We start from the raw sequence: 27,263 nt of genomic DNA, 5'->3' as shown, positions 1-27,263 counted from the left end.
CCTAACACTCAAAACTAACAATAAAATCATCTGATTCAGATCAGATGGTTTGAGGAATCATATATCCATCCTCAGAAGAATATTACAATGATTCACTTGTTAACTACTTTAATCTATATGCTACAAGCTTGCTGTTAATATGAAAATAAATTTTAAAAGTAATTAACCTGTAAATACTTTATTTAAACTGCACCATTAGTTCACTTACTGGAAATTATTTCACCATTAATATGACAAATATTCCTAAACTATGAAGAAAACAGGATACCTGATGGCAAATCATCAATTTTCAAAAACATTAGTCTTATGGACCATAGTCTTCCAGCTGAGTTTTCACTATTTCACAATTCCAGGGTAAAGTCATGGTGTGGAAATAGTGATTTTTTTTTTTCCAGGTTAGTTAATTTAAATGCATGTATTTCCCCTTGATCAGTTTATAAATAAACATAAGTCCAAACTTCTGAGGTACTTTTTCCTGTTTATCTCCATCTGTTTGAAGACTTATTTTCTCTTGCTTTGATAGAGATCTCAGTTCCCAACACCCAAAAATACAGTAAAATTGCAAAGAACATTTAGAGTTACTGTTAAGAAAATAAAGGTTACACTTTAATCAGTTGTACTTACGTTGTGAACGCTTCATTTTGTTTTGCCCCCAGATAGTAGGAATAGAGATTAAACATGCCTATCATGAAAGCCACAAACACCATGATAAATATCACCATGAACTTGAAGATGTCTTTCACAGTTCTGCCAAGTGATATCTGCAGTGGTCCAAAGCTTTCATTAGCTGGTAAGATGTAGGCTATCCGTGAGAAACTTAACACCACTGCAATTGCATACAGCCCTTCAGAAATGATCTGAGGATCAGACGGATCCCAGTTTATCCTGGCTGGAAACAAAAGATGAGAATTCCTGTCAGTATAACATGTGCTTATCTATGGGAGGCCTTTTTGGACCACCTGCTGCCAGTGCTCTGCCTAATGTAGCCCAGGATACCACTGGCCTTCTTTGCTGCACAGGCTCATGTTCCACCTGGTACCATCAAGTTATGTTTGCTACCCTATGGAAAAACCTGGCATTAAATACTAACTACTAATACCATCCATACACAGATGCTCTTCAAACAGACTTCACTGTACATGCATACATGAAAAAAAAAAGCCTCAACTAGTTGCTTTTAGGACTTATCTGAAATTTTTAACTTTCCACTAAAATTTATAAAGCTACAATTTAATGTGTTTCAGAATATATACATTTTAATTGCTTTGCTTCTCTGCAGTCTAGAGAATGCAAAAATGTAACCTTTTCAGAAATAGTATCTGAAGCGCAGAGTAAAGACAGAAACTGATGTAATTTAGTATCTAGAGAAAAATATCTAATAATGGTAAGAGAGATGGTGGTGTTGAGAGCGAATACAAGTAAACAGTGCTTCATTTTTTCCTCATTTGGGCAAAATACCTTCTAGGGCTTCCCAAATATTCCAAGCAAGTTACTTAACATTTTTATCTCTTACTGGTAAAGAGCATGGATTGAGAAATATTAAAGAAATATAACAGAGTCTCTGAGCAAATAATATATAAAAGATATATTGGCTTATAATAGGTTTATGAACTTCCTGTATCTCATTGCTCAGTTCTGTCCCTGCATTACAGTACATTCCATTCAAAGCTGCAGCACCACAGACTGGTTTGCAAGACAGTATTGTATATTTGAATATATTAAAATGATCTAGAAAAGGCGTGGGTGACAGTGAATTTATTTTGATATTAGTTCATTTCAGTGCTGTCTAGAACAGTCTACAAAAATATTTACAAACACAGCCAGGGGAACTGTGATCCAATCATAGAAGACCCTAAGTCAGAAGGGACCCATGAGGATCACTGAGTCCAGCTCCTGGTCCTGCACAGTCCCATCCCCAGGAGTCACACCATGTGCCTGAGACTGTTGTCCAAATGCTTCTTGATCTCAGACAGGCTGGTGCTGTGACCACTTCCCTGGGGAGCCTGTGCCAGTGCCCAACCATCCTCTGGGTGAAAAACATTCTCCTGATATCCAAACTAAACCTCCCCTGACTCAGCTTCAGGCCATTCCCTCAGGTCTGTCACTGCTCACCTCAGAGCAGAGATCAGTGCCTGCCCTCCTCTTCCCCTCACAAGGAAGCTGTAACTGCAGTGAGGTCTCCCCTCAGTCTCCTCCATGCTGAACAGACCAAGTGACCTCAGCTGCTTCTCATATGACTTCCCTCAAGGCCCTTCACCATCATCACTGCCCTCCTTTGGACACAATTTAATAGTTTTATGTCTTATATTCTTGTGGCACCCAGCGCTGCCCCAGCACTGGAGGTGAGGCTGCCCCAGAGCAGAGCAGAGCAGGACAATCCCCTCCCTTGCCCAGCTGGCCATGCTGTGCCTGATGCCCCCAGGACAGGGTTGGCACTCCTGGCTGCCAGGGCACTGCTGGCTCATGTCCAACTTGCTATAAAGATAAGAAAGAGAAGCAGTGGGAATTTCTTCAGTACTACATTGTGAAATTACGGTATTGGAGACTTATTAAAAGAAAATCACTTTGTTTTTGGTCCAGTAAGTGTGCAATCAACTCACCCAATGTGTAGTATTTTATGTTGGGCTCCAGTGTTGGACTTGTCAGATCTTTCATATTTGCATCAACGATGTTCTGGGCTCTGGATGCATGCCAAAATGCCATAAACCTTGCTATAAATGATGCTGCAAAAATTGCTAACATACCAAAATCAAGCATATTCCATAACTCAAAAAGGTATTCCTTTGGACCTTGAGACCAAATTTCTTTACATTCAGACCATATCATTCCTGTGTAAGACAGAACAGAGAAAACAGTGTGTTCCCTATTCTTCATGCTTGTTTTATATTTTATATAAAATAAAATCCTTGGACCTGCAAATTCATATACATTCTGAGACTTCTTCCACATCTGAGTAATAATAACAATCTTTCAGACTGCTTTTTTCTGTAAAACTACAAAAGCTTTCCAAGAGAGGAATGGGATGTGAGTATTACCATCTCTAACAGACAGAGGACAAGATGAGAAGAGCCGAAATACACTGGCATGAACATACAGTAGTGGTACAGCTAAAGCATAACTCAAAATTTCTTATTTACCATTACCCTGGCTAGAGTCTCTCTTATATATGTGACAAATGATCACAAAAGTAAGACTCAGACCTAATCCTTCTTCAATAGGACAAAGGTATCTGTTTGATTCCTAACTACTGTCCCTTAGTAATAAAATGAAAGTACATTATCAGCCTATGACAGCTTTTTTTATTGTGAAAATCCTTTTTTCTTTTCAAGGTAAAACTTCTGTAATTATGAAGTACAATTCTAAAGAGTTTAATAACTGAATGGAATAATGTCACCAATACACTTATCAAATTGAAAGCACTTTTCATCATTTTCAGATAAGAACAATAATAATGTCAATTACAGTAGCTAAATTCAATGTCACATCTGTATGCATGAATCAATTTTTCATAAACTGTCTTATGCATGACACTGATACAAAAATAGATTATATTAGCAAAGTAGAACTTCAAATTGAGAATTTATTATTTACTTCTTTATTATGAAATGAAAATATTGATGTTTATAGACTTTAGCTCTCACTTTTTACTTTTTGACATAACTAACAACCACATCCTTAAAATATTTGGGCATCTAAACCCTACTGGAATAAAAGGTAGTAGTCTTGTAAGTAAGAATCTGACAGATCTGTACTCAAGTTCTAATGCTGAAGAGTTCTACATCACCAAGTTTAATGGGTCAGCTCAGAGTACTGCTCATGGCACTCATTTCATTCCTGTGCTGGGATGGAAAAATCTACCACCGAATCTTCAGGGATCTATATTCTTCTCTTTTGTCACTAATATATTCAGCTAAACACTATTAATTCTGCAGGCATGCTTGCAAAGTAAGAGATTAAAAGACAATTGGGCACAAAAAAATCTTGTTTCATCATGTAAAAATCTTTCCCCCTGAAAGTTTATACCAGGACTCAACCACCCCAAAAAAACTGGTAGACACTTTTCTTTGATATTCATAAAACTGAATTAATTAATGTTCAGATAATATAGGTTTCACCTAAATACTTAGTCTACATTTTATGATCAACTAGACACATGAATCCTGCTGTACATGAATCCAATAAAAACACAAGGCCCACATGGGAATGCAGACAGCTGAATAAACTCCCTTTGTTGCAATTTTTACACAAAATATTAAAAGGAAAGGATTCAGTTGGGTTCAGCTTCACTTGTAATTATAGCAATTTAAGCAAAAATTTTTACCTACTACCCAAGAAATAATAAGCATCTCCATCCATGAGAAACAGGATGTTTTCATCCTAAAAAGCTGTTTTACATTGTCTGTTGTCTCATTAGGTCGGAGTTTGGTGCCATCAAACCTGTCAGCTGCATTCATGACAAGCAGACCAAGAAAAATGGTGAAAGAGGCTGCATGGGCGACAAACTTCATGAATGGTCCACGCATTATCCTGCCCAGCTGCAACAGAGATTAACAAACACAATGATATTGCACTGACTGATTCCAAATAAAATGTATATAAAAAGAGCAGCAACAAAAATGATTATATATTTCAGTAATACAAAGAAACAAATATCTGAAAATGTTTATATATTATGATGCCCTGTTCACAGTCATCTTTAGAAGTTTCTACTGATTTCCTATTTTCAGAGGAATAATCCATCAGTTTCACTGTCAGGATGTCAGCGATATATTAAGAGAGAAACTGAAATGAAAAAATATAGAAAACATATTCTAATTCAGTGATTTTAAATAATACTGTAATTATTTTGTGGCATTCTTGTCTATTATAAATAATCAAGAGAAAAATCTATTGCAGTTGTTGAATTTTTTAATACTAGCCAGCTTCATTCTGAGACAAGACAGAAAATAAGATTTTGACACACTTACTAAAAGCATTATCACTATGAGTGAATTATAAAGAAAATAATTCCCTTTCCTGACTGATGTGACACTCAATTTAGCACAGTTATTGTGCAGTTTTCCCAACTTATTTTCTTTTTTATAAAAAAGTCGTGACACCTCAAAAGGTTATATTTGTAGTTCTGTAGAGTCTTAATTTTCTCCTAACTTGAACAAAGGAAAAGTTCTCAGCTTTGTAATGACTACAAAGAACTTAAAAAATGGTTTAAAGTGCAACACTTTAAAACCTGAAAGTTCCATACAAACTCATGTGAGGTTGAACTTTTAGCAATTCTTTATTTTTGAGAGTGCCTGTACTAGTATTAAAAGTCTTAGCTTGTCCATTTAGTTGGCAGCTGCAGAAAAGTTTTTTAATTTTTTTAAATTTTAGACTGACTGTATTTGTATATGACAAATAAATCATTGAAGGAAAATAACAAGAAGGTAAGTCACTGCTACAGCAGATATTCAATTACTGAAATGGGTTGTATCTCAAGGCGTTTTAAGAGAAAATTATTTAAAAAAACCCTAGTCATAATACCAAAATTTGAAAATAATGCAAATGGTTTTTATTGTCTAGCTTAAAAGACATGAAAAAATATGGCAAAACATAAAAGGCTGCAGAGTTCAACCTGCTAGAACTGTGGATCTCATACTGCAACATGTTGAACAATCCTTATAGGAGGGCATTTGTCCCTCTAACATACTTTCAAGGGGAATTTTCCATAAGTGTCCAGTCAAAAGGGCCAGCTGAAACAGGGATTCAACACAAAGCTCAGTGAGGCCAGAAACTGCAACCCATCTTTATTGCTTTTCTATACTATAAGGTTTTCTATACTATACATAAACTGAACCAGATATACTGGTAGCACCTAATCCCAGAGCATTGCAAGTGAATGCAGGGCAGTTGTGTAACTGCTTTGAAGACATCACGAAATATGATGAATGCTAGCACTGTCTTGACTTTTATAGAGTTATTTTTGATGATGAAAATTTCCTTTGAGGCGATTGGAATAAATTCACAGCTTGAACTTAGTTTAGCTCTGAATCAATGGAAAATGAGTATCCTCTGCATCTGCCTGCTAAGGCAAGAACTAAATGAAAAACTATTGGTTTATAAAGCAGGATTTCCTCAAGGCAACACTTGGTTGACCACTGTAACTTAGTTTACTTCATATTGCAATTAACACAACATATTTACCTGTCTTAATTACAATTGCCTGAATGTGCAACCTTGCAGCCATTCCATCCTACCTTGGCTTTAAAACATGTTTCTGAAGTATTATGTAAGTGTGCCGTTGTCATGCAGGAATTTACGTGCTGAAGGATTTATTAGGAGGCCTGACAAGGCTTCCCAGGCTGACCTTACTGCAAGGAGCAATCCAGTAGGCCATGGAGAGGAAGGGCAGTCCGACCGCAACCGCGAGGACAACCAGAAACTTCACTGCCATCGTTTGCTGCCGCAAACCCGACAAATTCTCGTACCAAATAGAGAGGAGCTGCTGCTGGCAGTTTGGATGTGCTACAAACTAATAATTAAAAAAAAAAAAAAAAAAGAGCACAAAAATGATGCTGCTTTCAGAATAACTTATCTTAAAATACAGCTATAGGGAGAGGATTAAGAATGCTGGAATTGTGAAAATGCAGCTTAAATTCAAAGGAGCATTAACAGGGGCAAAAGAAAATCTATTTTGATAAGCCAAATCTCTCAGCAAGCAGGCATGTTGCTATCAGCAATAAATACTTTAACTTAAGAACTATCTATTAACACTATGTTCCATCACAAACTATTAATTTAATCTAAGGCTAATTTATCTGGGCAAACTCTATATGTTTCTGACATTTATAATTTTAATTTTACTGCTTCAGAAATTCCAACACTTTGAGTCTTTTGTTCTGCAAAAAATACTACATAATTTTCACTTAGGAAAGAATATCCTATCAGTTAGGAAATATATCCTATTTTCACATGTTGACACAGAAAATACCATTTTTTTCAGCTGGCATGGGAAAAAAGCTGTCATATTTGCAGGAAATTAGATGAGGATTACTTATAAGTCGGTTCTGGAACCATTTGAACAAACTGCAAAACTGAGAAGTCTGTCCTATAAGGCTCTTTGTGTCCTCTGGACAGTATAAGAAGCAGCTTACAAATGTAGATGTTAAAAATAGTAGATTCTTGGGCACTGTACATTTTTAAATCCAAATCTATAAATAAAATAAAAATTTATTTGAACATAGTGCATTTTTTTTTTTTGAGATCCTTTCTCTATACTTAAAAGATGACTGGCTGAAGGTACAAGAAATGTCTCTATTGAGATACGAGAAAGTGTTGCAAGAAAGTTTGCAGAAGGACTAAGACTCAAACAGTAAGAAGGATCCAATCTCAGTGTAATCTGTTGTCTTCAACAGCTGTTTCAGCCCTCTTTAGTGACTGTAGCTTGGCAAATGTTTTGCAGGTTGTGTTCATATACTGTTTCAGCCAAAATGTTTTTTCTTCCTTTTCTTCCCTTCATGAACACATAAATACACCTCACATGTAAATTTTTTGTGTGTCCCCCAGGGATGTGAACTCAATTTCTGTAAAAATTTAGGGTAACATGCTTTTGAATTACACTTTTTATCTTGTTTTCTTCATCTTTGGTGGTGCAAACTTCACCACACAAATCATTTCTCCCTGGTTGACACAAGTCACCTAGAATTTTACAACCTATATTATCCAAGACAAGTTTCCTGGGAAATTCCAATGTTTATGCAGCTACAAACTCAGCTGGTTTCACTGCGCATTGTTCAGATGGAGAGCAGAGTATTAAACTGTCAGTAGAAATTAAAGCAAGGCAAAGAAGGGCCAATAATTCCTGTAACTGGCATTGACTAAAGACTGCCTTCTCCTGAATTAAGAACCACAGTACTAATATTCCTAGGCTGTGCCTCTGATCCCTCTATACAGACACAAACACAGTTTCTGTGAGACGTGCAATTTCCACAGGTTTTCTCAAATTTCTGAGCAAGATACAACAGCTTGACAAAAACCTGTATCAATATTTATTATGTAGTGCACTAGGACCAATGTGCTATTCTCCAGCTTTTATTAAATGTTACATTTTTCCAGGCTTCAGAAGTAGTGCAAAATTTTTCCATCATTTTTCTTTAAAAAACAGATTTAAAATAAAAATATATATAAAAAATGTTTGCACATTGTTTTAGAGTTATTTGCTGTCATGCTTATTGAGACCAATATTCACCTTAAATACCTGCTTCTTGTTTATATTGCAAGCAAGGATTCTTTAGATTGCAAAAACCACTGTGCTCAAAGGGCCCAAACATTCATTTCAGTGTGGCAGGCTAGCAAAACATGAAATTTAACAAAAGCATAATTTTATACCACCATCATGACATGCCTGTTTGATCAACAGAATTGCTTACTTTTTTAACTTCATACTTGATGGCGAGTTTTAAGCGGCTGAGGCTGGGTCGACCATGCTCTCCATTATTATGGCTCATCTCCACATCACCATTCAGAATAGCTTCCACTTCCTCTGTATTTCTGCACAAATCAAGCAGTCCAACTACAAAATCTTTGCATTGCATAGACAGCTTCTTGTAATCATTCTAGAAAACAAAAGCAGAAAGAAAAAATCTTGGTGTTTAGATCCAACATGAGAGAAGCAATTCTACACTCCACCTACACCTCTCTGAACGCAAATAGCTTCTTTGCATCTTGTTATGTTTTTTTTCCCCCCAAATGTTCAAGGAAAAGGATTCATCTCACCTTGGAAGTCTTCCACATCTACATTCTCAATTTTCACACCCGTCTCACTCCTCTACATGTGCTTTAGAGGAAATTTAAGATTAAAAAACAAAACCAAAACACTTTCAGAAACATCGTATGACACATTTTAATCTCAAGTTGAGATCTATAGCACAGAGGAAATTTTTCTACTCACCATTGCAGAAGTCTAGAAAAGACATAGAAAATTGCACTGTAGAGATTTCAATTGGCCAAGATGAGCATCCTACGCAGAATACATCTAAGGAAATTCCCAACCTTCTTCAGAATTGCATAAATATACTGAAATTTCTAAGGCCTAGAATTATTCTTGTAAACTTTGTCTTTCCCCTCTTCCAACATCTATTCTAGCTTGCAAACACAAAGTTTGACTGCTGCTCTCCAGCAAGAGCGCCAGCAGTGGCACAGCTCGTGTGGTGATACCACATCTCTGACTGCAGCTCGGCTAGCTCAAGGACCTCTCAAGAGACTTCACCATGTCAGCCAAAATGTTGCTCTGCAACTGCTTCAGTTGCTTATTGCTTAAACTAACAAGTGTCCTTCTTGGGCACTGTTTTCCAAAAGACAGAAGTCAAACCAGAAAACAGTATTTTGATCATTGCAGTCTGCAGTTCATTAACCACTCCTCACATGCAGCTGTGTTCGGGGCATGAAAGTTGGATAGAGCTGGGAATTAGGTATAGATGCGTATCTAAAATTTTCTACAAATGCTTTTATTACACAGACACATATTCCCCTCTTCCAGTCTGTTCTTCAGGGTATTTCCCCTTCCTCCACTCTTAGTCTTGAGTTAGCTCCTTCTGTTTAAATACTTTCTTCACACTAACCGCCATCTAATGCATCCAACACTTCATCCCAGAAGAGAATGAGCATATAGGATACCCTAATTTCTTTGCTGAGGGTGTACTTCATGCATCTTTGTGCTTTATCACCCACAACACTACAATAACAGTTTATTACTTGGATATATTAAAGGATTGCATCCAAGTTTTACACTTCACTTTGCTTAGATGGATGCAAACATTCACAGACAAATATTTACAGACATCTACATAAAACTGCTAGTGATTTATTTTTTTAATAATATAACACAAACAAGGTAACTCAGATCTCTCATAAGAGCAAAAGGCACTTCAATGCCATTTATCTACAAAGGCAACAGAAGCTAAATACTAAAACTAATAATTTCCCGTCATTCTGAATAATTTATTATTGCATTATTTGTTTTCTCTCCATTCAATGAATAACAGGAGTGGTTAACCAAAATCCTAATTTCTGGCACTACAGAAAGACATTTTTTGAGAGTAATATTTCACCTTCTCTTTGGCTTTCATTATTGTGCAGAAGCTAAGATTCACTATTCAGCATCTTTAACACATGAATTTTCTCTTCCAAATGAAAGGCAAATTAGCCATTTCAAATTCACAGACAAAGGAGAAACTACCCAAAGGAGAAACTACCAAAGGCAACTACCCACCCTTGTATGATTAAGTACTAACTCTTTCAAATTTATATTTGACCCTTGATTACCAATATAAAAATCCAAATAACTTTCAATAAACATAAGAATATCATTTGGCCTTCATAAGAACTTATGAAGCACTGTAATATATTAATACATGTATTTTTTTCTGGTTGAAGATAGGTACATTCATCCACACTCACACACACTCTTCATCAGTATTTTGCAGCTCAAGCTGACACGGAGTTTCAAAACAGGATGTAAGGAGACCATCACTCTACAGGGGAATTATCCCTTCTGAATTTAGGTTTGTATACAGTACCACAGTATATATTAGCACCCCATAAATTCATCCATTAAATCCACCAGTTTATGTTCTCATTTGTAAATGCAATAAAACATTTCCCTCATCCCATGAGATACTGCCACATCTGTGACCAGTGGTGACAGTGGAGATGAAAAGTTCTCGGCAGTCAGGTTATGGCAAACAAGCTTTGGGAAACTGAGCATTGCCCATCACTGCCTCCACCTCTGCTGTGGCACAGGCAAAGTCAGCTGAAGGCAGAACAAAAAATGAAATTACAGCAAAAATAATTGATAGACTCTTCAATGTGTCTCTGTCACACACACAAAAAAAGGTTCCCCTCCCTGTGTCTCACATGTCTCCTACCATTTATGTGAGCCAAGGGAATGGGGCAATTTGTTTGGCTTAACTTATTTTCAAAAATGGACAAAGGCATGGATGATGAGTTCTCTTTTACTGCATGTTGTAAACCTAGTGATTTTTTAAAAAGCTCATTCGTGAGAAACTTTAAATGGTAGTTAGAAACTAAGTTACAGTTGGAGGCTCTAAAAAGTATCAGCACTGAATTCTGCAGTAAAGCATGCATGCTTTATTCTCTGCATGTGACAACATTGGCTCAGGGCTCCTCAGCAGTTTAGGAAAAAAACAAATTGTGCCAAATTTCACAACACTAAGGATGAGGAAGCAGTACTAGCTGCTCCCATCTGCAGAAGGAAGGAGATGCAGCACTGATGAGGATGAGGAACTAGGGAACAATGCTGGTGCAGAGGAGTGAGAGTAGCACTGCTGAGAGGAGTCACCTGCCCTTAACGTGGCAGACTGTCTTGGGGTGCCAAGTAACAGAGCAAGCAGGCTCTTGTCACTCTGAAAACCTCAGCTGACCATGCCCTGCTTCACTTCTGACCATGCACAGGAGACCACAGCCAGGAGACCAGGAGAGCATCAGTACAGCTGTATCTCCCACAAGAAAGGGTCTTTTTTCACACAGTCCCCTGGGACCAGTCACAGGCTCCTGCTGTCCCCCAGAGTGTGCCTGGTATGAGAAGGTTTCAGGATGCAGGATGACACTGAACCCCATGGATGAGATGGAGCAGTGCTCCAGACCATGTCCTGGCTCTGCTCAGTGAACTGCAGAGGACAAGATCAGAAATATGGATACTGCTACACTAGAACTTAGGATTTCAAAGTGGGATATAATGTCAAATTTAGGTGTCACAGTAGGTAGCTAAACACATTATTTCCCTTTCAAAGGTGGCCCTTATGCCTTCAGTGCTTCACTCCTTCTCTAACAGGTGATATTACTTTTTCTTTAGGAAAGCTGACAATAGCTGTAGTGAAGACAGAGATCCCATTTCTGTAATGGAGATTATATAAATTAAAAAAAACCAACCAAACAAAAAAAACAACCCAGAAAATTTGATTTTGAGATGGTAAATTGAATTTTGCTTCTCATCAGAAAAGCAAATTTGGACAATATTATCAGTGGGGACTACTTCACAGCAAACAGTAATATATCTATGTTTAACTTGAAAACACATTTTCCACTTCACCTCTTTAAACAATAAACCAGACAGTTGCCATTATAGTTGCAGTGGACTTTATAATAAATGCTAATCTTATCTATTTTGAACAGCACTGGGCCACAACTGTCCCTCTCAAAACTTCAGGCCACATCTCTGCAGGACAACATTTGTAATATATCATCTACATTTTCATGTACATAGTAAAGATATTATTGCCCACTCTTAGGTGGGCAAACCATTGAGATGAGAGAAAACATGAGCACCTTCTCCAAAACTAAAAATATTCTATAAAATATCAAACTTTGTAAAGCTGCACACTAAGCCATGTCCTGCACATGCACTGAAGCAAACCCAAGTGCAAGCACAGGCTGGGCAGAGAATGGATCAAGAAAAACCATGAGACATAGGACTGGGAGTGTTGTGGATGAAAAACTCAGCATAAGCCAGCAATGTCAGACTGCAGCCTAAAGAGTCAGCTGTGTCCTGGGCTGCATCCAAAGCAGCATGGGCAGCAGGGCCAGGGAGGGGATTCTGCCCCTCTGCTCTGCTGAGACCCCACCTGCAGTGCTGTGTCCAGCTCTGGAGCCCCCAACATAAGGAAGAGGTTGACTTGTTGGAGCGAGTCCAGAGGAGGCCAACAAGGACAATCAGAGGGCTGGAGCACCTCTCCCATGCAGACAGGCTGAGAGAGCTTGGGCTGTTCAGCCTGGAGAAGACGAGGCTCCAGCAAGACCTTATAGAACCTTCAAGTACCTGAAAGGGCTCCAAGAGAGCTGGAGAGGGACTTGAGAATAAAGCCTGGCAGGACAGGACCAGAGCCAATGTTCTTAAGCTGAAGGAGCATAGGTTTAGACTAACTATTAGGAAAAGATTATTTACTTTAAGAGTGGTAAGACACTGGAATAGGTTGTCCTTAGAGGACTTTCCATCCCTGCAGATGTTCAAGACCAGGTTAGATGGGGGTCTGAGTAACCTGGTGCAATGGAAGGTTCCCTGTCCTGGCAGCGCAGTTGGAACTAGATGATCTTTAAGGTTACTTACAACCTAAACCACTCTATGGTTCTATGACACAAAACTAAAATAAATGGTCTTCAGAAATACCTGAAGACCTCAGAATTACTTAGGAAGCTTGAACTAGCTATTTTTCGGTACAGAAATATTTCTATGCTGTGCTTTACACGTGTGTCCAGTTATTCTTCCTCCAGAAGTAACCTTTTTTCTGATTTTACTCCTAATAAAGTATTTTTTCTCCAAAACACTCTTAAATACTGCAACACTTTTAATACCTGCAACAAAATGCAAAAGGCATGTAATGCTGGATGACACTACTGCATAGGTTTGTAGGAAGAAAGGGGTTTATTCCAGAGGATAATGGTTTCTCCTGACTGTGGCATTTCCTATTTTGTATGAAACACAGTTTCATGCCCAGTGTTCTCTCTAATATTAGAAGAGAGAAGCAATTTATAGGACAGTCATAAAACAACCAGCATCACAGTCTAGCACTGATCCTTCCTCTGAGGAAGACCTGGAAATTATCTGTGTCCTGGCTGCTGTAGGCAACCACTTGAAAGTTTCCCTGCTACAATATGCTATCAGCACTACAAAATGGGCGACCTAAAATGATGTGTTACCAGAAAGCTCAGTTTTAATTTAGGTAAGATTTGAAATATTTTAAATGGCTCAGGCTAACCCTAGGTGGAGCTAAAGACTTGTCACGTCCAGCTAACCTATGCACTAAAAATATACTTGTTTTGATTACACTAACATATGTAAAGCATTTTTACCAAACCCACACTTTTACGTAGTGACTACTCTCCAAATAATTGTAGCAAACTCCCGAAATAAAGCAAGGGTAACATTTTTTTAGATTAATTGCTGCAACCAGGTATACAAGCTTGCAGGAGTGCAAACAAGCCCAGACTCAGTAAAGCTGACAGCTTCTAGTTCTTGTAACTTTTACACTCTTGTACTGCCTTCACTGAACCTAAGGACGGTATTTTGCAGTCAAGTCCCTGGCCTGTCTAGATATTATAAATATTACTGCTTATCAATAGTGTAAATGTCAGCTCTCATAAATTCAGTTATAAATATACTTCACAGTCTTTAACATTTATCCAGAACCACTACATGGTTTTAGTGTCTATAAAAACATTCCCAAAAGACCTTATGTTGCCAGCTGCCTGCTCCTGGTGAAAACTTAAATTATTGGAGAGTTAAATTTCCACCTTGCCTTGTGCTCCTCAGTGTTCCTATTCCACTCGACTCTATCCAAAGAGTATGCATATTCCCAGCAAAGCCTGGATGATCAATGCCCAGCAGTATGGAGCTGCTTTGTCTCTCATCTAATCTCCTGTTTCTGCTGAGGGACAGTATCCAAAATCTGTTAAAATTCTTTGTACAACACTATACTAGAAGAGAAGCTCTCATTTTACAGAGAGCAACTGAGACAAAAGAGGAACTGGAAAAACAGAAGTCACCAAAGAAGGACCTCCTCATGGCACTTCAGAGCTGGCTGCAGAAGCTTCTTCTTGACCCAGCCTACTTGGGTTGTCACCTGTGTGCTCCATTCCCTGCCTGGTGGTGCCATGGACAGGTGCTGTGCTCCCAGTCATCTCACTGATGGTGTTCTGTAGCATTTGAAGGGCACCTCTTGCTGGCTTCTCCAGATGATGATTTTATTTATCTTTATAATAATCTTAGCTTGTGCCACTCCAACTGTGGTAAAGGGATCTATACAGGTCCTACAAATCAGACATGCTATATATCTCAATGTAGCTGTGAACTTAACAGGCTGCACTTATGGTTTATGAAAAACAGTTTTTAGCTCTGTTCTAAATTTACTCTGCTTTAAGTTAATCAAGTCCTTTTGTTGCCATCAGCAGCTGCTAAAGAGAAAGAAGTATGTGGTTTCAATACTCTTCACTGAACTGTACATGAAATCAGTGGATTAAATCTTAGTCCACTGAGGTCCTAAAGGTTTCTGCCAGGGACTTCATGGGGCAGATATTCAGTCTCTGCAATAATCTCAAATGGTCCTCCCAGCATTTTGGTTTTTTCTCCTTCCCTTCAATTTTAGCAGTCCAGGTGCTGTTTTTAAGATCACCTTGTAGATTTCTCTTCCTTATTTTCCCTCTCCAGCTTCTTATAATAGAATGGTGCTACCTATGAGCACAAGTCCAGGGGAATTAATTCAGAACTGCAGCACCTCAGCCCAGGTTGGCCGAGTAAAGGCAGATTCACAGTTTTGTGAACTGTACCAGCGCTAAGATTATTGTAAAATATTGATCATGACAACTTCAAAAATTTGCTAACACAATGTTGGAAATTATTCTGTTACAGCTTTGGAAGGATATTGATGTCCTGCTAGTGAAGTCTATATATATTGCTCTGTCACAGCAGCATCTGCTTTCGACAGGGTCCCATGAGGCAAACCCACACTAAGTGATTTTAGCTAACCCAAGTCATAAATAACATTGTCAATGTTTGCACAAGGCCTGACTTTGCATTTACTGACAGATAAAACCTTACATTCTTACTGCCTTAACTCAAGCTTCAAGAGTCTACAGAACCTGGGTCTCAACTATTAATATTTTTTTTTCAAAAACATGCATTTATTATGTACTAAAATTTCTATGTAACACTGAAAAAACCTTTTAACTCTACAGAGTTTGCATATAACTAAGCACAAATAAAAAAGAGGAAGAGGTGAACAGAAATACCAGAACAGCACATTAAAAAAGGAGGACATTTATTTAGAATCCTCCTAATGAAGGAATGCAATACACTTCAAGTATGAAAGTTTCAAGTCCAAATACAAGCAACTAAAGAGAATGCATGAGGGTTTAATAGAACCATGAAACTTGCCTGTCTTAAGTAACTAAAATGTACCACTTTAGTCTCCTCTTTCCCCTGCCCTAAACCAGCTTCAGCCACGGGTTTGAAGGGCCTCCTTCACCCTCGTGCCTGATAGGAAGTAGAAAATGAGTTCATTGGCACATTCTCCATAAGCAGTGTGAATTATAACCGGCACACGGCAATAGGATATTCACAAAGATTTTAATCTTCCATTCAGTAAAAAACTGTATCTTTTCCCACATTATTTTGCTGATTTATGAAGGATAAAGTTTGCAGTTCTGTGTCTGCCAGAATCAGCGTCCCTCTACTCACCTTGAACTCTTTTTCAATGTTGGCAAGCACGGCCAGCTCATTGCTGAGCTCTAAGGCAGTCATGACAGGGTCTTCACTGGACAAAGAAAGGTAAGCAGGGCTGGCCAGACCTTTGTAGGCATTGATCCTGGACCTGGAATGGCTGAAAGAGTCATGCTTTTGTTTCTGATTGCACTCACTGCACTTGCAGAAGTAGTCGTGCGGCCTGTCGATGCGAGCTCCCTTCCGCAGCAGGGTGTGCACGATCTCGTACTCGTGGCAGTGAGCAGCCAGGATGATGGGTGTGACGTCGTGGGAGAACCGCGTGCCGTCTTCGTCGTACGCGTAGAAGTCGTCGTGCTGCAGCTCCGACTGGCTGGGGCTCAGAGCCAGCCTCTTGCCCTCGGCAAACGCGGGGTGGCTCAGGATGGCTTCCACTATCCGAACGTAGCCCTTGCTAATGGCCAACAGCAAGGCGTCCCCCACCCGGGCCAGGTTCTCCTTCTTCAGCAGCAGCTCTGTGATCTCCAGGTGCTCATTGGCCACTGCCAGCTGCAAGGCGTTCTGCCCCATGTAGTCCACGCAGTTGACATTGAGCGAGGGGCATTCCTCCAGCATTTTGCGAACCACCGGGATATTTCCATACTCGGCGGCATCCAGGAAGCGCTCCTCCTCCAGGGAAAGGCTGGTGGAGTGGTCATTGAACATGTAGGCTGGCCCGCGGCTGGCCTGCCTCCTGCCCTTCTCCCGCAGAATGGTCTGTCGCCGCAGGGCCAGCCTGTTCTCGTTGCCCCGGCTGTGTGCACACAGAGAAATTGTTAGTTCTTCTTTATGCAAGCGCATATCCATTTTGATTAATAATTAATAAAAATATTCTAGTCCTTTATCTGCTGTGTATTTTGAGTGAAGTAGGGACACCAGAAACTCTGCCCTCAATGCATTTTGTAACCACTGTTACTACACAACCTGAGAATCAGTAGCCAGCTACATTTTATTTCAACAAAAAGAAAAAGCTCTCATCTATCATTTAAAGCTAACCTTTTTTCCTTATTTTGTCCTCCCAGCTCAGAGTGAGAATAAGCTACAGTGTGAAAGGAGTCAGCAGTGGTGGGATGAGAAATGAGGGATTGCTCAGGACAGCAGGGCACACAAAGATGGAAGCTGTCTAAACTCCCTTCTGCTTCACAAAAGCAGGCAGGCTGACTTCACTTGCTCTTATCTCCCTACTTCAGCAACCATCTAACTTATATTTTGGCTCTGGCTTCTCCTCTTCACCCTGCTGATGTTTTTCTGACATCTATAATGGAGTGCTCAGGCATTAACTGAATCTGGACAAGATAAAAGCACATCAAATACATTGTATGGCATCTCTTACATCCCATCTCTGCCATTCTTTTCATTATTATGGTTCATAATCTTGATATGCTATTTATTCCTTCACTCAGGGGCTTGACAACAAATCCTGCTAATTCTTGATTCATGATAGCTCTGAAACGTTGTCCAGTCTGCTACCACTGAAATCCTCAGCCATTTCCAACCATAATTATTAAATACCTCATTAATAATTATTTAGTCATTATTATAAAGTGAACATAGCAAACTTAAGTTTTCTGAGAAATGTTACAAAATAGGCTACATTCTCTTTAAAAAGAAGGAAATCTAATTCACTAATTAAATCTTATTTTTTCAGCCTATTAAGATTCCAATCTTCAATATAAATTAAATTGCAAATAATTTTCTCATCTAGAATTACTCTGCTAAACTACTCAATATTCCCCACAACTTTATATTTTTTCTTTATTGAATAGTAGCTAAATTATTCTTTACATATATATGCTCAAATACACTTCACTACATTATTTCCCACAAAAAATAACCATAAGCAATATTTTATTCATTAAATATTAATGAATATGAATTAAAATTTCAGTTTAAAAATTAGTCCTTTGTGATTCAAAATTTATTCACAAAAAGTAACATTACAAGGTATTTATTCTAGGTTGTTTAGATTTAGCTTTAGTATAAATTTCCTTTCTGCTTCTTGCCTTCTCTGTTCTAGAGATACAGTCTTCTGCAGCACTGGAAATACTTGAAATTGTCAAAGTCTTAAATATGAAAGGACCATTTTTCTTCAAGATAATAATAGGTATGGAATGTGGAATAGATCACAACTGACAACAGTAACTATTAATTATAATTATTAGTTTCATTATTTGATATTTTTAAGAAATAATTATTCAGAATTGCTAGTAGGGAAGCACAAAATATTTAAATCAAGCAAAGAAATGTTTAGTTTTATGTTTAAATTAATTTCAAAAGCAAACCTTTTTCATAGTGATAAATGCGAATCCTATGAACTGTGAAATGTAGCTCTGAAAAAAAGCTATATGAGCTTTATTTTATATTTATCCTAGTTTTACTGTGCATGTGTTGAATTTTGTAAGCTAGCTGTATTTTTACAATTCAGTGTGTTCCTGTGGCATCACATTCGTAGCAAGTCTGAAAAGCAGTGCAAAGTTTCCATACGCATTTTTTATTGATTTGTTATTTTCTATCAGAGGAGGTCTTTAGCAGTGTTACCTACATTTAAGGTAGACTGACCCAGGCTTCAATTTAACCAACCAGACACAGAGTCCTGAGACCTGGCATCCAAGGGTGCAGAGGGAAAAATCATGGCAAGCTTGCTTTCTACCATCTTTTAAGTGCACCAAGTTTTCCAACTTTCTTAGCTCCACATTGGCTTCTCAGTTTTGATTAAACTGATTATTTAAATGCAGTAATTCCCTATCTATCTTGAACTGCTTCTTTCTTCAGTGCAGCAACCAATTGCTGTTGAACATAATTTAAATTATTTACACTGAAGTTATTTCACAGAAGGACAGAATCATTTAGATTGGAATAGACCTCCTAGATCATCAAGTCCAACCTTTGACTCATCACTACTTCATCAACCTGACCAAAGCACGAAGTATCAAGCACCAAGTAACTGCACCACCTCCCTGGGCACTCCTTTCCTTAACAATCCTTTCCATGAAGAAATTCTTCCTGATGTTCAATTTGATACTCCTCTAAATCTGTTCAGAGCAGATTTATACAGATAAAATATCTATAAACAGATAAAAAATACAACTCACAAAAAAATTGGAACATATTTGTCAACCTTCTTCCAAATAATAAAGACAAATAATTTTCTCTTCTAGAATTACTCTGCTAAACTATTCAATATTCCCCACAACTTCATCTTTTTTCTTTATTGAATAGCAGCTTAATTATTATTTACATACATATGCTCAAATACACTTCACTACAATGTAGTTCAATGAAGACTAAAATCTTAGTGAAATTGTCAATACCAACATCATTGATATAAACTATGTATCTTTATGTGTCCTGCAAAACTAACCCAGTATAAAATTATTTTACTAGTATTTGATCCTTGAACAAGGAAACAAACCCTTCAACAGAATCCTGGTGATCACTATTTCCTGAGGTGCATCAGCTTCAGCAGTCTGGGGTGATTAACTCACCCAAATAATGCTTATGGGGACAGATATTACTGTTTAAAACAGAGGCAAAGGCAGCACGGAGTACCTCAGCTTCACCTGGGTCCTTTGTCACTGGGTCCACCAGCATAATCAGTCTGTGCTGGTGAACTGACACAGCCCACAGCCAAAAACTGCTGTTCATTAAACACTTCCTCTTCCATTTTTTAAATAAGGGAAAGAAATTCTATTCCTATTCTAGCAATACATTCAGTATGGTTTATCAAAGCAAAGGGTAATCATTGCAGTGAAGAATACTTTGAATTAGCATCTTTGTCTAGTACCACTTCCTCTTTCCTTGCCTGCATTTAGAAGAAAATCATTGCTTAAATAGGATATTAAATACATACATTCCTTATACAGTAGCTCATCAACTGAATTAGAACTTATTATAGAATGAAACAGAATATATTATTATTGTTTGCTGGCCTGTACCACATGTCTGATGCAGACCTCTAGAATCTCAATGTAACAAATTTTTCCTGCATCAATGCATTTTGTATGTATTAAATGAACGTCCTGGTTTGTCCATTTGCAACTACAGTTAATTAAATTTAAGGATTTGTCATTAAAACTGGTTCTTGAAGCACAAGGCTATAAGTATGTTTAATTGCAACACAGAAAGCTGAAATTTCTGTTTTATTATTTCTGCTTAACTAGACAGAGAAACAAACATTACTTCAGGAGTTCGTTCAGAAAAGTGCAAGACACCTGACTGCCTCCAAGCGCAGAGAAAGGAATTTGATGACCCAAAAGAGTATGTTCAGTCTTGTTTTATTCTGATGTTCTTACATTTATTTTACATTCACTAAGGTCCTTCTAGTTCATTTTTTCTTAAATAGATGCTCATGTCACAGTACTGGCCATATAAATCTTAAAGCCACTTGAAACCTCATCCTTCTCAGACTGTAACTGTTGATTGCAAGACACTACCAATGCACTTTGGGGAAATGCAGTCTAAAGTACCATACTCATTAATCCTTAGCATGGAAGAGCCAGTATGAACAAGGCTGAAATATTGTCATCATTTTTGACATCATATTACAGGAAGGAGTTCTACAAAATTAGAAATTAAATGCAGGAGAGCAACAAAGGTCACACAGTATCATATCTTCCACTTGAAGCATAGTAAGATTGATTTTGTGAATTATACAGGATGGTACTCCGCTCATCTCACTTCCACCTTAGGATCAGTAGAATCCTAGTATAAATTAGTCATTTTTATCTTCTCTGTAGATAAAGGGAAGACATTTCTCCTACCTACTTTATAAGTGGACAACTTATATTTTTCCATTGTTTCAAAGAGAATTCCAGCAGATTAGGTGAGAAGTCTCCATTAATGCATAGAATTTAACAGGAATATAGACCACAGAAGGACGATGGAGTAAAGTCTTTTACAAGTACAGATATCACCTCAAACAATTCCCATTAAAATATCACTCTATCTTGAAGGAAGTGTCTGTCTTGCTGAAATTTTATTGACTGTCACTAATCACACAGAAAGACTAATCTTGAATTTGATTGTTCTAGTACTCAGAAACATCAACCTAATTTTCAGCCTAAATTTAAAAATCACCAATTTAGATCTATTTTACTCAAACTAAGTATCGCTTTCTCCTACAGTAGTCACCTGCAAAACACCAACTCATAGCAATCATATCTCCTCTCAATCTTCATCTTGCTGAGTGAAGCTCCTGTCATTTCCCGCTACAACCATGAAGTTGTCTGCCACAGAACAAAACCCTTCTTGAGTACATATTCCTAAACTTAAAATACAGTGAACCCTTGTGTGTTTGGAGTAAAAATTATTAGACACCTTTTTTGGTGCAGTACATCTTTGGCTATCTTTCAGGTGCATTTTCATCCAAGAAATCATTTAGGCACTATGGATTCTCCTGTGAGAAAGAATTCTGCCTTTGCTGACTTTCCTTAATCAGGTCTCAGACAATGAGTCTCAGATTTATGAAGTGAAAGGACTATACTGAAAGATCTGATTTTGACCCTCAACTCCCCTGGAGGATGTGAACTGTCATGACAAAGAGTTGTGAAGCTGGGAAAGTTTGGTCTTGGGAAACTGTGAGTATCCACAGCATTAGAATCCAAAGTAAAATGTTTTGTAGGAGATTCTGCAATATCTGCTAGAAGCTGAACAAGCTGTTATAGTGACAATTTAGAGTCCTCATCTTCCTTTACTCATTTAGAAGATCTTATAATACTTTAAAATTACCTTGTAAGAGTAATCTGTTAATGCATTTAACCTTGAGGCTTGGCTTTCCTTCAAAAGTTTTTAACCTTTAGAAGAACACTGACATCTCAAGAAATTAGAACATATAAACTCAAAAAATCCAACTTTGCTACTATCTTCAGGGCCATGCTTTAGCAAGAGACTACACTGAAGTCCCTGACCTGCATATAGGAATATAAAGACATAAAGCCTGTTGTTCTCATGAAAAGAAAATAAATGTGTCCTCATGTACACTGCCAGCAATCCAAATCTACAGGCTGGAAACACGGCAAGTAAAAAAAGGAGGCTGACACTACCAGCAGCATCCTGAAGAAAAAAAAAGTCATAGACACAAACAGTCTCAGAGGAAAGTAAGTGGAGAAAGTTGTGTTGACACACTGGTTTAATCACAAACTCCTTAGTCTTGTGAAGCTCAAGAATTTTGAAGATTGTCCAATCACTGTGACAATAGCATCCACTGTTTGTTCAAAGTCAAGTACATAGCTGAAACAAGGTTAAAACCATTAGTAATCATTCCAGAACCAACTCTGTGGGGAAGCTTCCAGAAAACTTCGAAGGCCATGAGCCTATTCTTACAAAGAGAAGAACAAATCTAAACTAAATCAATAATTGTCAAATGCAATTCTCTTACGCTATTGGTAAACTGTCAATAATTAGCAAATAGCTAGGAGATCAGACAGGAAGTAATGCCAAACAAAATCATCAGCACCAAACATCCAATAATAAATTAGCTCGAAACTATTCAATTATTTGGATTTGGATGTTCTGTTCTTCTACTGTCCTTTATCATATTTCTATATAAAAAATTTAAAAATATATGTAGCATATAACATAATATCATATATAATCTGCCAAACATATTTTATAAAATTATATATTGATATACATTAAAAAATAGTAGCATATATAAAATTAAATAATATAAACTCCATCTAACTAGAGATAGGATGGGAGCTTAGACAGACACATGGTGTGAACCTCTATATCTTACCATGCTAAGGGACAGAAAATGACAGGCTGTAGAAAGTAAGATTAAATTGAAATTCTAAACATAATGATGGTAAACATCTTGAAACAGGTATCTGAAAAACCTTGGGTTTTCCATCCTTTGGCACAAGGATCCAAGATTCCTCCAAAACCCTTAGGAGCTGGTGGTGAATTGTAAGTGAGCTGGGGCTGAAAAACACTGTAAATAACAAGCCAAAACCACCTGTGGACATGTGCAATAAAGCTTACAAATAATCAGTGACAGTGACTGTCTTGAAAGTAAGAAAACCCCATAATGAACAACTCTTAAGTATTTAATTTTGTAGCAGATGAAAAGTACGAGTATTTTTACTCTTGTGGGGTTTTTATCAGAAGATGTACATCTAACACCCAGTATAAATATAAAATCTTTAAGAATTTTATTTGAAATTTTAGTGAAAACTGATTTGCCTTTTGCAACTGTCCCAGAGGTCTTTCTTAGACCTGGGCTGTCAAAGCTTTCTTGTTTACAGACTGCTGAGAAGTGTTTTCTCCAAGCTGATTGGTTATGTTGTGCAAATGCTTTTGTACAGAAGCAGTTAAAAACAATTATGTTTTAGAGCGTGTTTCATCAGTCACAGTTTGTGAACCTGGAAGGGTAATAGTCTGACAAACACTTTCTTCAGGAAATAACAAAACGTTTTTCTCTCTCTCCTGAAAAGTGGTTTTTGGCTATCTAATGGATGATGGAGAGAAAGCACCCAACATAAGGCAAACAACCAGTTCCCAGGCTCCTTATTGCATTTGTCATTCATTCACCCTAATTTTTACCCTTAGTTGAGTAATAAAACCAGTAAATAGAAGCATTTAGGGAAATGATTGGGAAAACAGTGTCTGAATAAAAATGGCCTAAGGAGGAAAAGTAACCTGGAAAGCTTTATCAGGATTTATCAGGAATAACACACAAAAGGTTATAGCACTCAGATTGCTTGAAGCTTTTAAAAAGGGGTGTGATTTAAATTCTTTCCCAAGAGAGGAAAAAAAAAAGAGAGAAGAGAGTGCTTTATCAGCCAAGAGGCTTTTATACATGACAACTGCAAAGCAAAGTAAATAGATTCACTGAATATTCTGAATTGGAAGGGACCCACGAGGATTACTGAGTCCAGCTCTGATGTAAACAGCCCATATGAGGAACAAACCCACAACCTTGGTGTTACTAGCACCATGCTCTGACATTCCAACTGAGTTAACCTCAGGGTCTGCCTAGCATGGTAAGGCAACGCAGATGACATGAAGAAATGGGTTGAGACTGCTTAGTATGGAGCATCAAAATACATCATCCTTTTCTTTGAGGATTACTATCATTTTAAGGTTTAAAAGACTTCTATGGATCTGGATTTTGTAGGTCTGACGATTGAGTTGTACCTGAGCCCATTCATAATTTCATCCTGGCTGCTGAAAACATTTGACAATAAACTTTAAATATAGCTTTTGCAGCCTAATTTTATCATCATTACTGAAAAACTGAATTCCTACTTTCCAGTAGCTGATCTTGCTCAGAATGGTGTCTAGCTATGTCTGCAAAACTAGTTCATTCTATGTAACACCTGCTCAAACATTTTTCCTCAACTGTAAAGAAAAGTTGAATGCATTCACTCTTTAAAGCACAGTTTAATTACAGTGTAATGGCCTATTTTCACAGCTTTGATCACTGTGAAACCTCAGCTCTGAGGTTGTTTAAAGATAGAAAATATTTCTTTTTCTGCACTGCTCCTTGCAGAAGGTGGCAAAGAATACTGGTGTGTGCCCACCAGATGAAACACTTTATTAAGCTTGACACTTAATAACACCACTGTTCTCCTCTATACCCAGCATCTAATAAAAAATACAGGATTCCACATTCCTTACATGTTTTTCAGGAAGTTCCTCTTGGTGCCTACTGTATAACTTAGTTATATCGTCTGCCCTTCTGGGGACAGACCATCCAAAGTTCACTTGTTTAAGAACAGTAAAACAAAGATCAAAGAGTCTTAATAATTCAAATTAAAGTATGTATTTTATCTTTTGGACTGGGAATAAAAAAGAAAATTAGAAGACATGAAATATAAAGCATGACTTTAGCATCATTTTATCAGCTGGCTACTTTGCTAATTTGTGGCTTTTATATGAATACCTGAAGTACATGACAGTCTTCACTGTCATGTGTTTATAGAGGTATTCCACTTGCATATGCAAAGGAATATGTTAAATTCTGTATTTCTTGTTGATTCCCCAGTAACCTGGCAATGCCTAACTTTGTCACTGTAGCTGACAGTCCTTGTTGAGGTTTCTTCTGTTAGCCCTGAAACCACCTCCACTTTCAGAAACTCTGTTTTCTGGCCAAGTCCTTTCTGTCCATTTAAAGGCACACCTTTTGCAGAGCTATCAGTACTGTACAGTGCAGCTGCCTGCTGCCGTGCCCAGCAGCTCTGGTGAGTTATGGCTCTCATTACTCACCTCACTGCGAGATGATGGTCAGGAAGACCACTGCAGACAACAACTGCCTCCAGCAAGCTTCTCCTCTCCACTAAGTATCACTGGCCTTTCTGTCTTAATAAGTCACTGCAGTTAGCAATTAAGAATGCCAGACCTGACTTTATCTGAGATGGCAATTTAAGAACCATTTGTTTACCTAGATAGGAGCCCCCTAAAAAAGTATATTCAGTTCATATTAGTCACCACTGAAGTTTCCATAACTCTCTTATTATTAGTATCATAAGACTACTCTGGATGATTTGTAGACTAAATCACTGAAGTTAACAGGTCATGGTTTTTTAAAATGAAGCTAAAACTTTGTTCAGTCAGAAGAATCACAATCGATTGTGGCTGTAACACAAACACAGCTGTCTGTATATGACAAACATGCCTCTATAAACAGAATATTATTACATTAGCAGTGAAACAGCAGACATTGATACCACAGCCCATGTTACTTTCACAGAGTTCCTTAGGAACGAAGTGACGAAAAATCAAATAAAAGAAAAATCCATTTCTCTTATATCTCATGGAACATTGTACTACCGTGTAGCACGTGCTTTAGTGCTGTGTCCCACTGGTTATAAATAAAAGCACTTTAAATAGAGTGTGGATACTTGTACCAATGCTAAAACTGGATACAAACAAATCAGACTTCTATTACATACAATCCACTTAATGTCGGCCCTCAACTGTTGGAAATGCTGAGATTCTTGAAGAGAAAATATCTTTTAACCAATAAACTAAAGACAAGGCTCAGTGTTTTATTTCTCCAAATCTTTTTACACAAAATGTTGATCCCATAGAGATAGAGGGACAAATTGAATTTCTTTTTTTTTTAATTTCAAAAGGATAAAGTCTAATTTCTATTCAACTAATCAGGTTAAATCCTATACTGTCATATTTTATACAGTGCAGCAGTTTTGCTAACTGCTTCATAAAATAGGTCAGGATGCTGTTTCATGTGCATTCTTGCAGAAACACTCCAAACCCTCTGCTCTGCTTTGGCTGCTCATGGCTACTGTTGTACCAAGTCATTCAGTGTCCTGACACACATGCTGGGATATCTCCAGGCTGACCCCAAGCAAGGAGCTATCTAAATGAAAATTAATAGAAATTAAATTAATTATTTTCTGAAATAAGCAAACTCCTCTTCTCCCCCCACCCCTCCAGAAAAATGCTTACCCTAAGGCCAGCTCCCCAAACCAGATTATCACACAGATGCAGACCCTTGTGCTGTCCCCTGGTGGGAGGCAGTGTGAGGACAGAAATCAGTGAAGAGAGAAGGAGATTTGATTCCAATACCAATCTGTACCACAAAGACTACTGTCTACAGTAGTCACTTAGACACAACTGTATTGTCCCTTTGTTGAACCACCCTACTGTGAGCTTTTACTCAAAACAACAGGTTACGGAGCAAAAATGAAGGAGATTTTTTTAAGCCAGCATTTTGTATTCACTAAGTGATTTATCTATGATGATGACAAATGATTTAGAAGATGGGAAAATTTCATGTGGTTTTTCTCTATCAAGCTCTGGGTTGTGCTTTCCCATTTCACAACCACATAACAGAACCTGGGCATATTAATCATATTTAGACCAGTAAGAGTGGTCCTTTCAGCTGAAAAACCTGAAAAATGCAAACCTGAAAGACACTGCATATCTAGTTTTAGTGAATCCTAAACAGAAAACAGGTTGAAACCTATGAGTCCAGAAGGCCCAGGTTATTTTCTAAGCATTTAATGCTCTCGTGTCCAATCACTGTCTGCAGTTCACAAATAGGATGCCTGCA

General features: G+C 37.7%; 1 protein-coding gene across 1 annotated transcript in view; it reads right to left on the bottom strand.

The window, feature by feature from the left end:
• Window positions 1-27,263, bottom strand: part of TRPC6 (transient receptor potential cation channel subfamily C member 6) — a 78,497-nt gene that overhangs the window by 13,858 nt on the left and 37,376 nt on the right. Inside the window, exons 2-7 of the mRNA XM_064409448.1 lie at window positions 16,226-17,000; window positions 8,406-8,591; window positions 6,344-6,508; window positions 4,322-4,535; window positions 2,601-2,828; window positions 625-889 (exon numbers count right to left, since the gene is read on the bottom strand). Coding sequence (XP_064265518.1) covers window positions 625-889; window positions 2,601-2,828; window positions 4,322-4,535; window positions 6,344-6,508; window positions 8,406-8,591; window positions 16,226-17,000 — 1,833 coding nt within the window. The remainder of the gene's footprint in view (window positions 1-624; window positions 890-2,600; window positions 2,829-4,321; window positions 4,536-6,343; window positions 6,509-8,405; window positions 8,592-16,225; window positions 17,001-27,263) is intronic.

This window comes from Passer domesticus, chromosome 2 (assembly GCF_036417665.1).
Source record: "Passer domesticus isolate bPasDom1 chromosome 2, bPasDom1.hap1, whole genome shotgun sequence".
Lineage (NCBI taxonomy): Eukaryota > Metazoa > Chordata > Aves > Passeriformes > Passeridae > Passer > Passer domesticus.
This window is presented reverse-complemented; position numbering and strand designations above follow the sequence as displayed.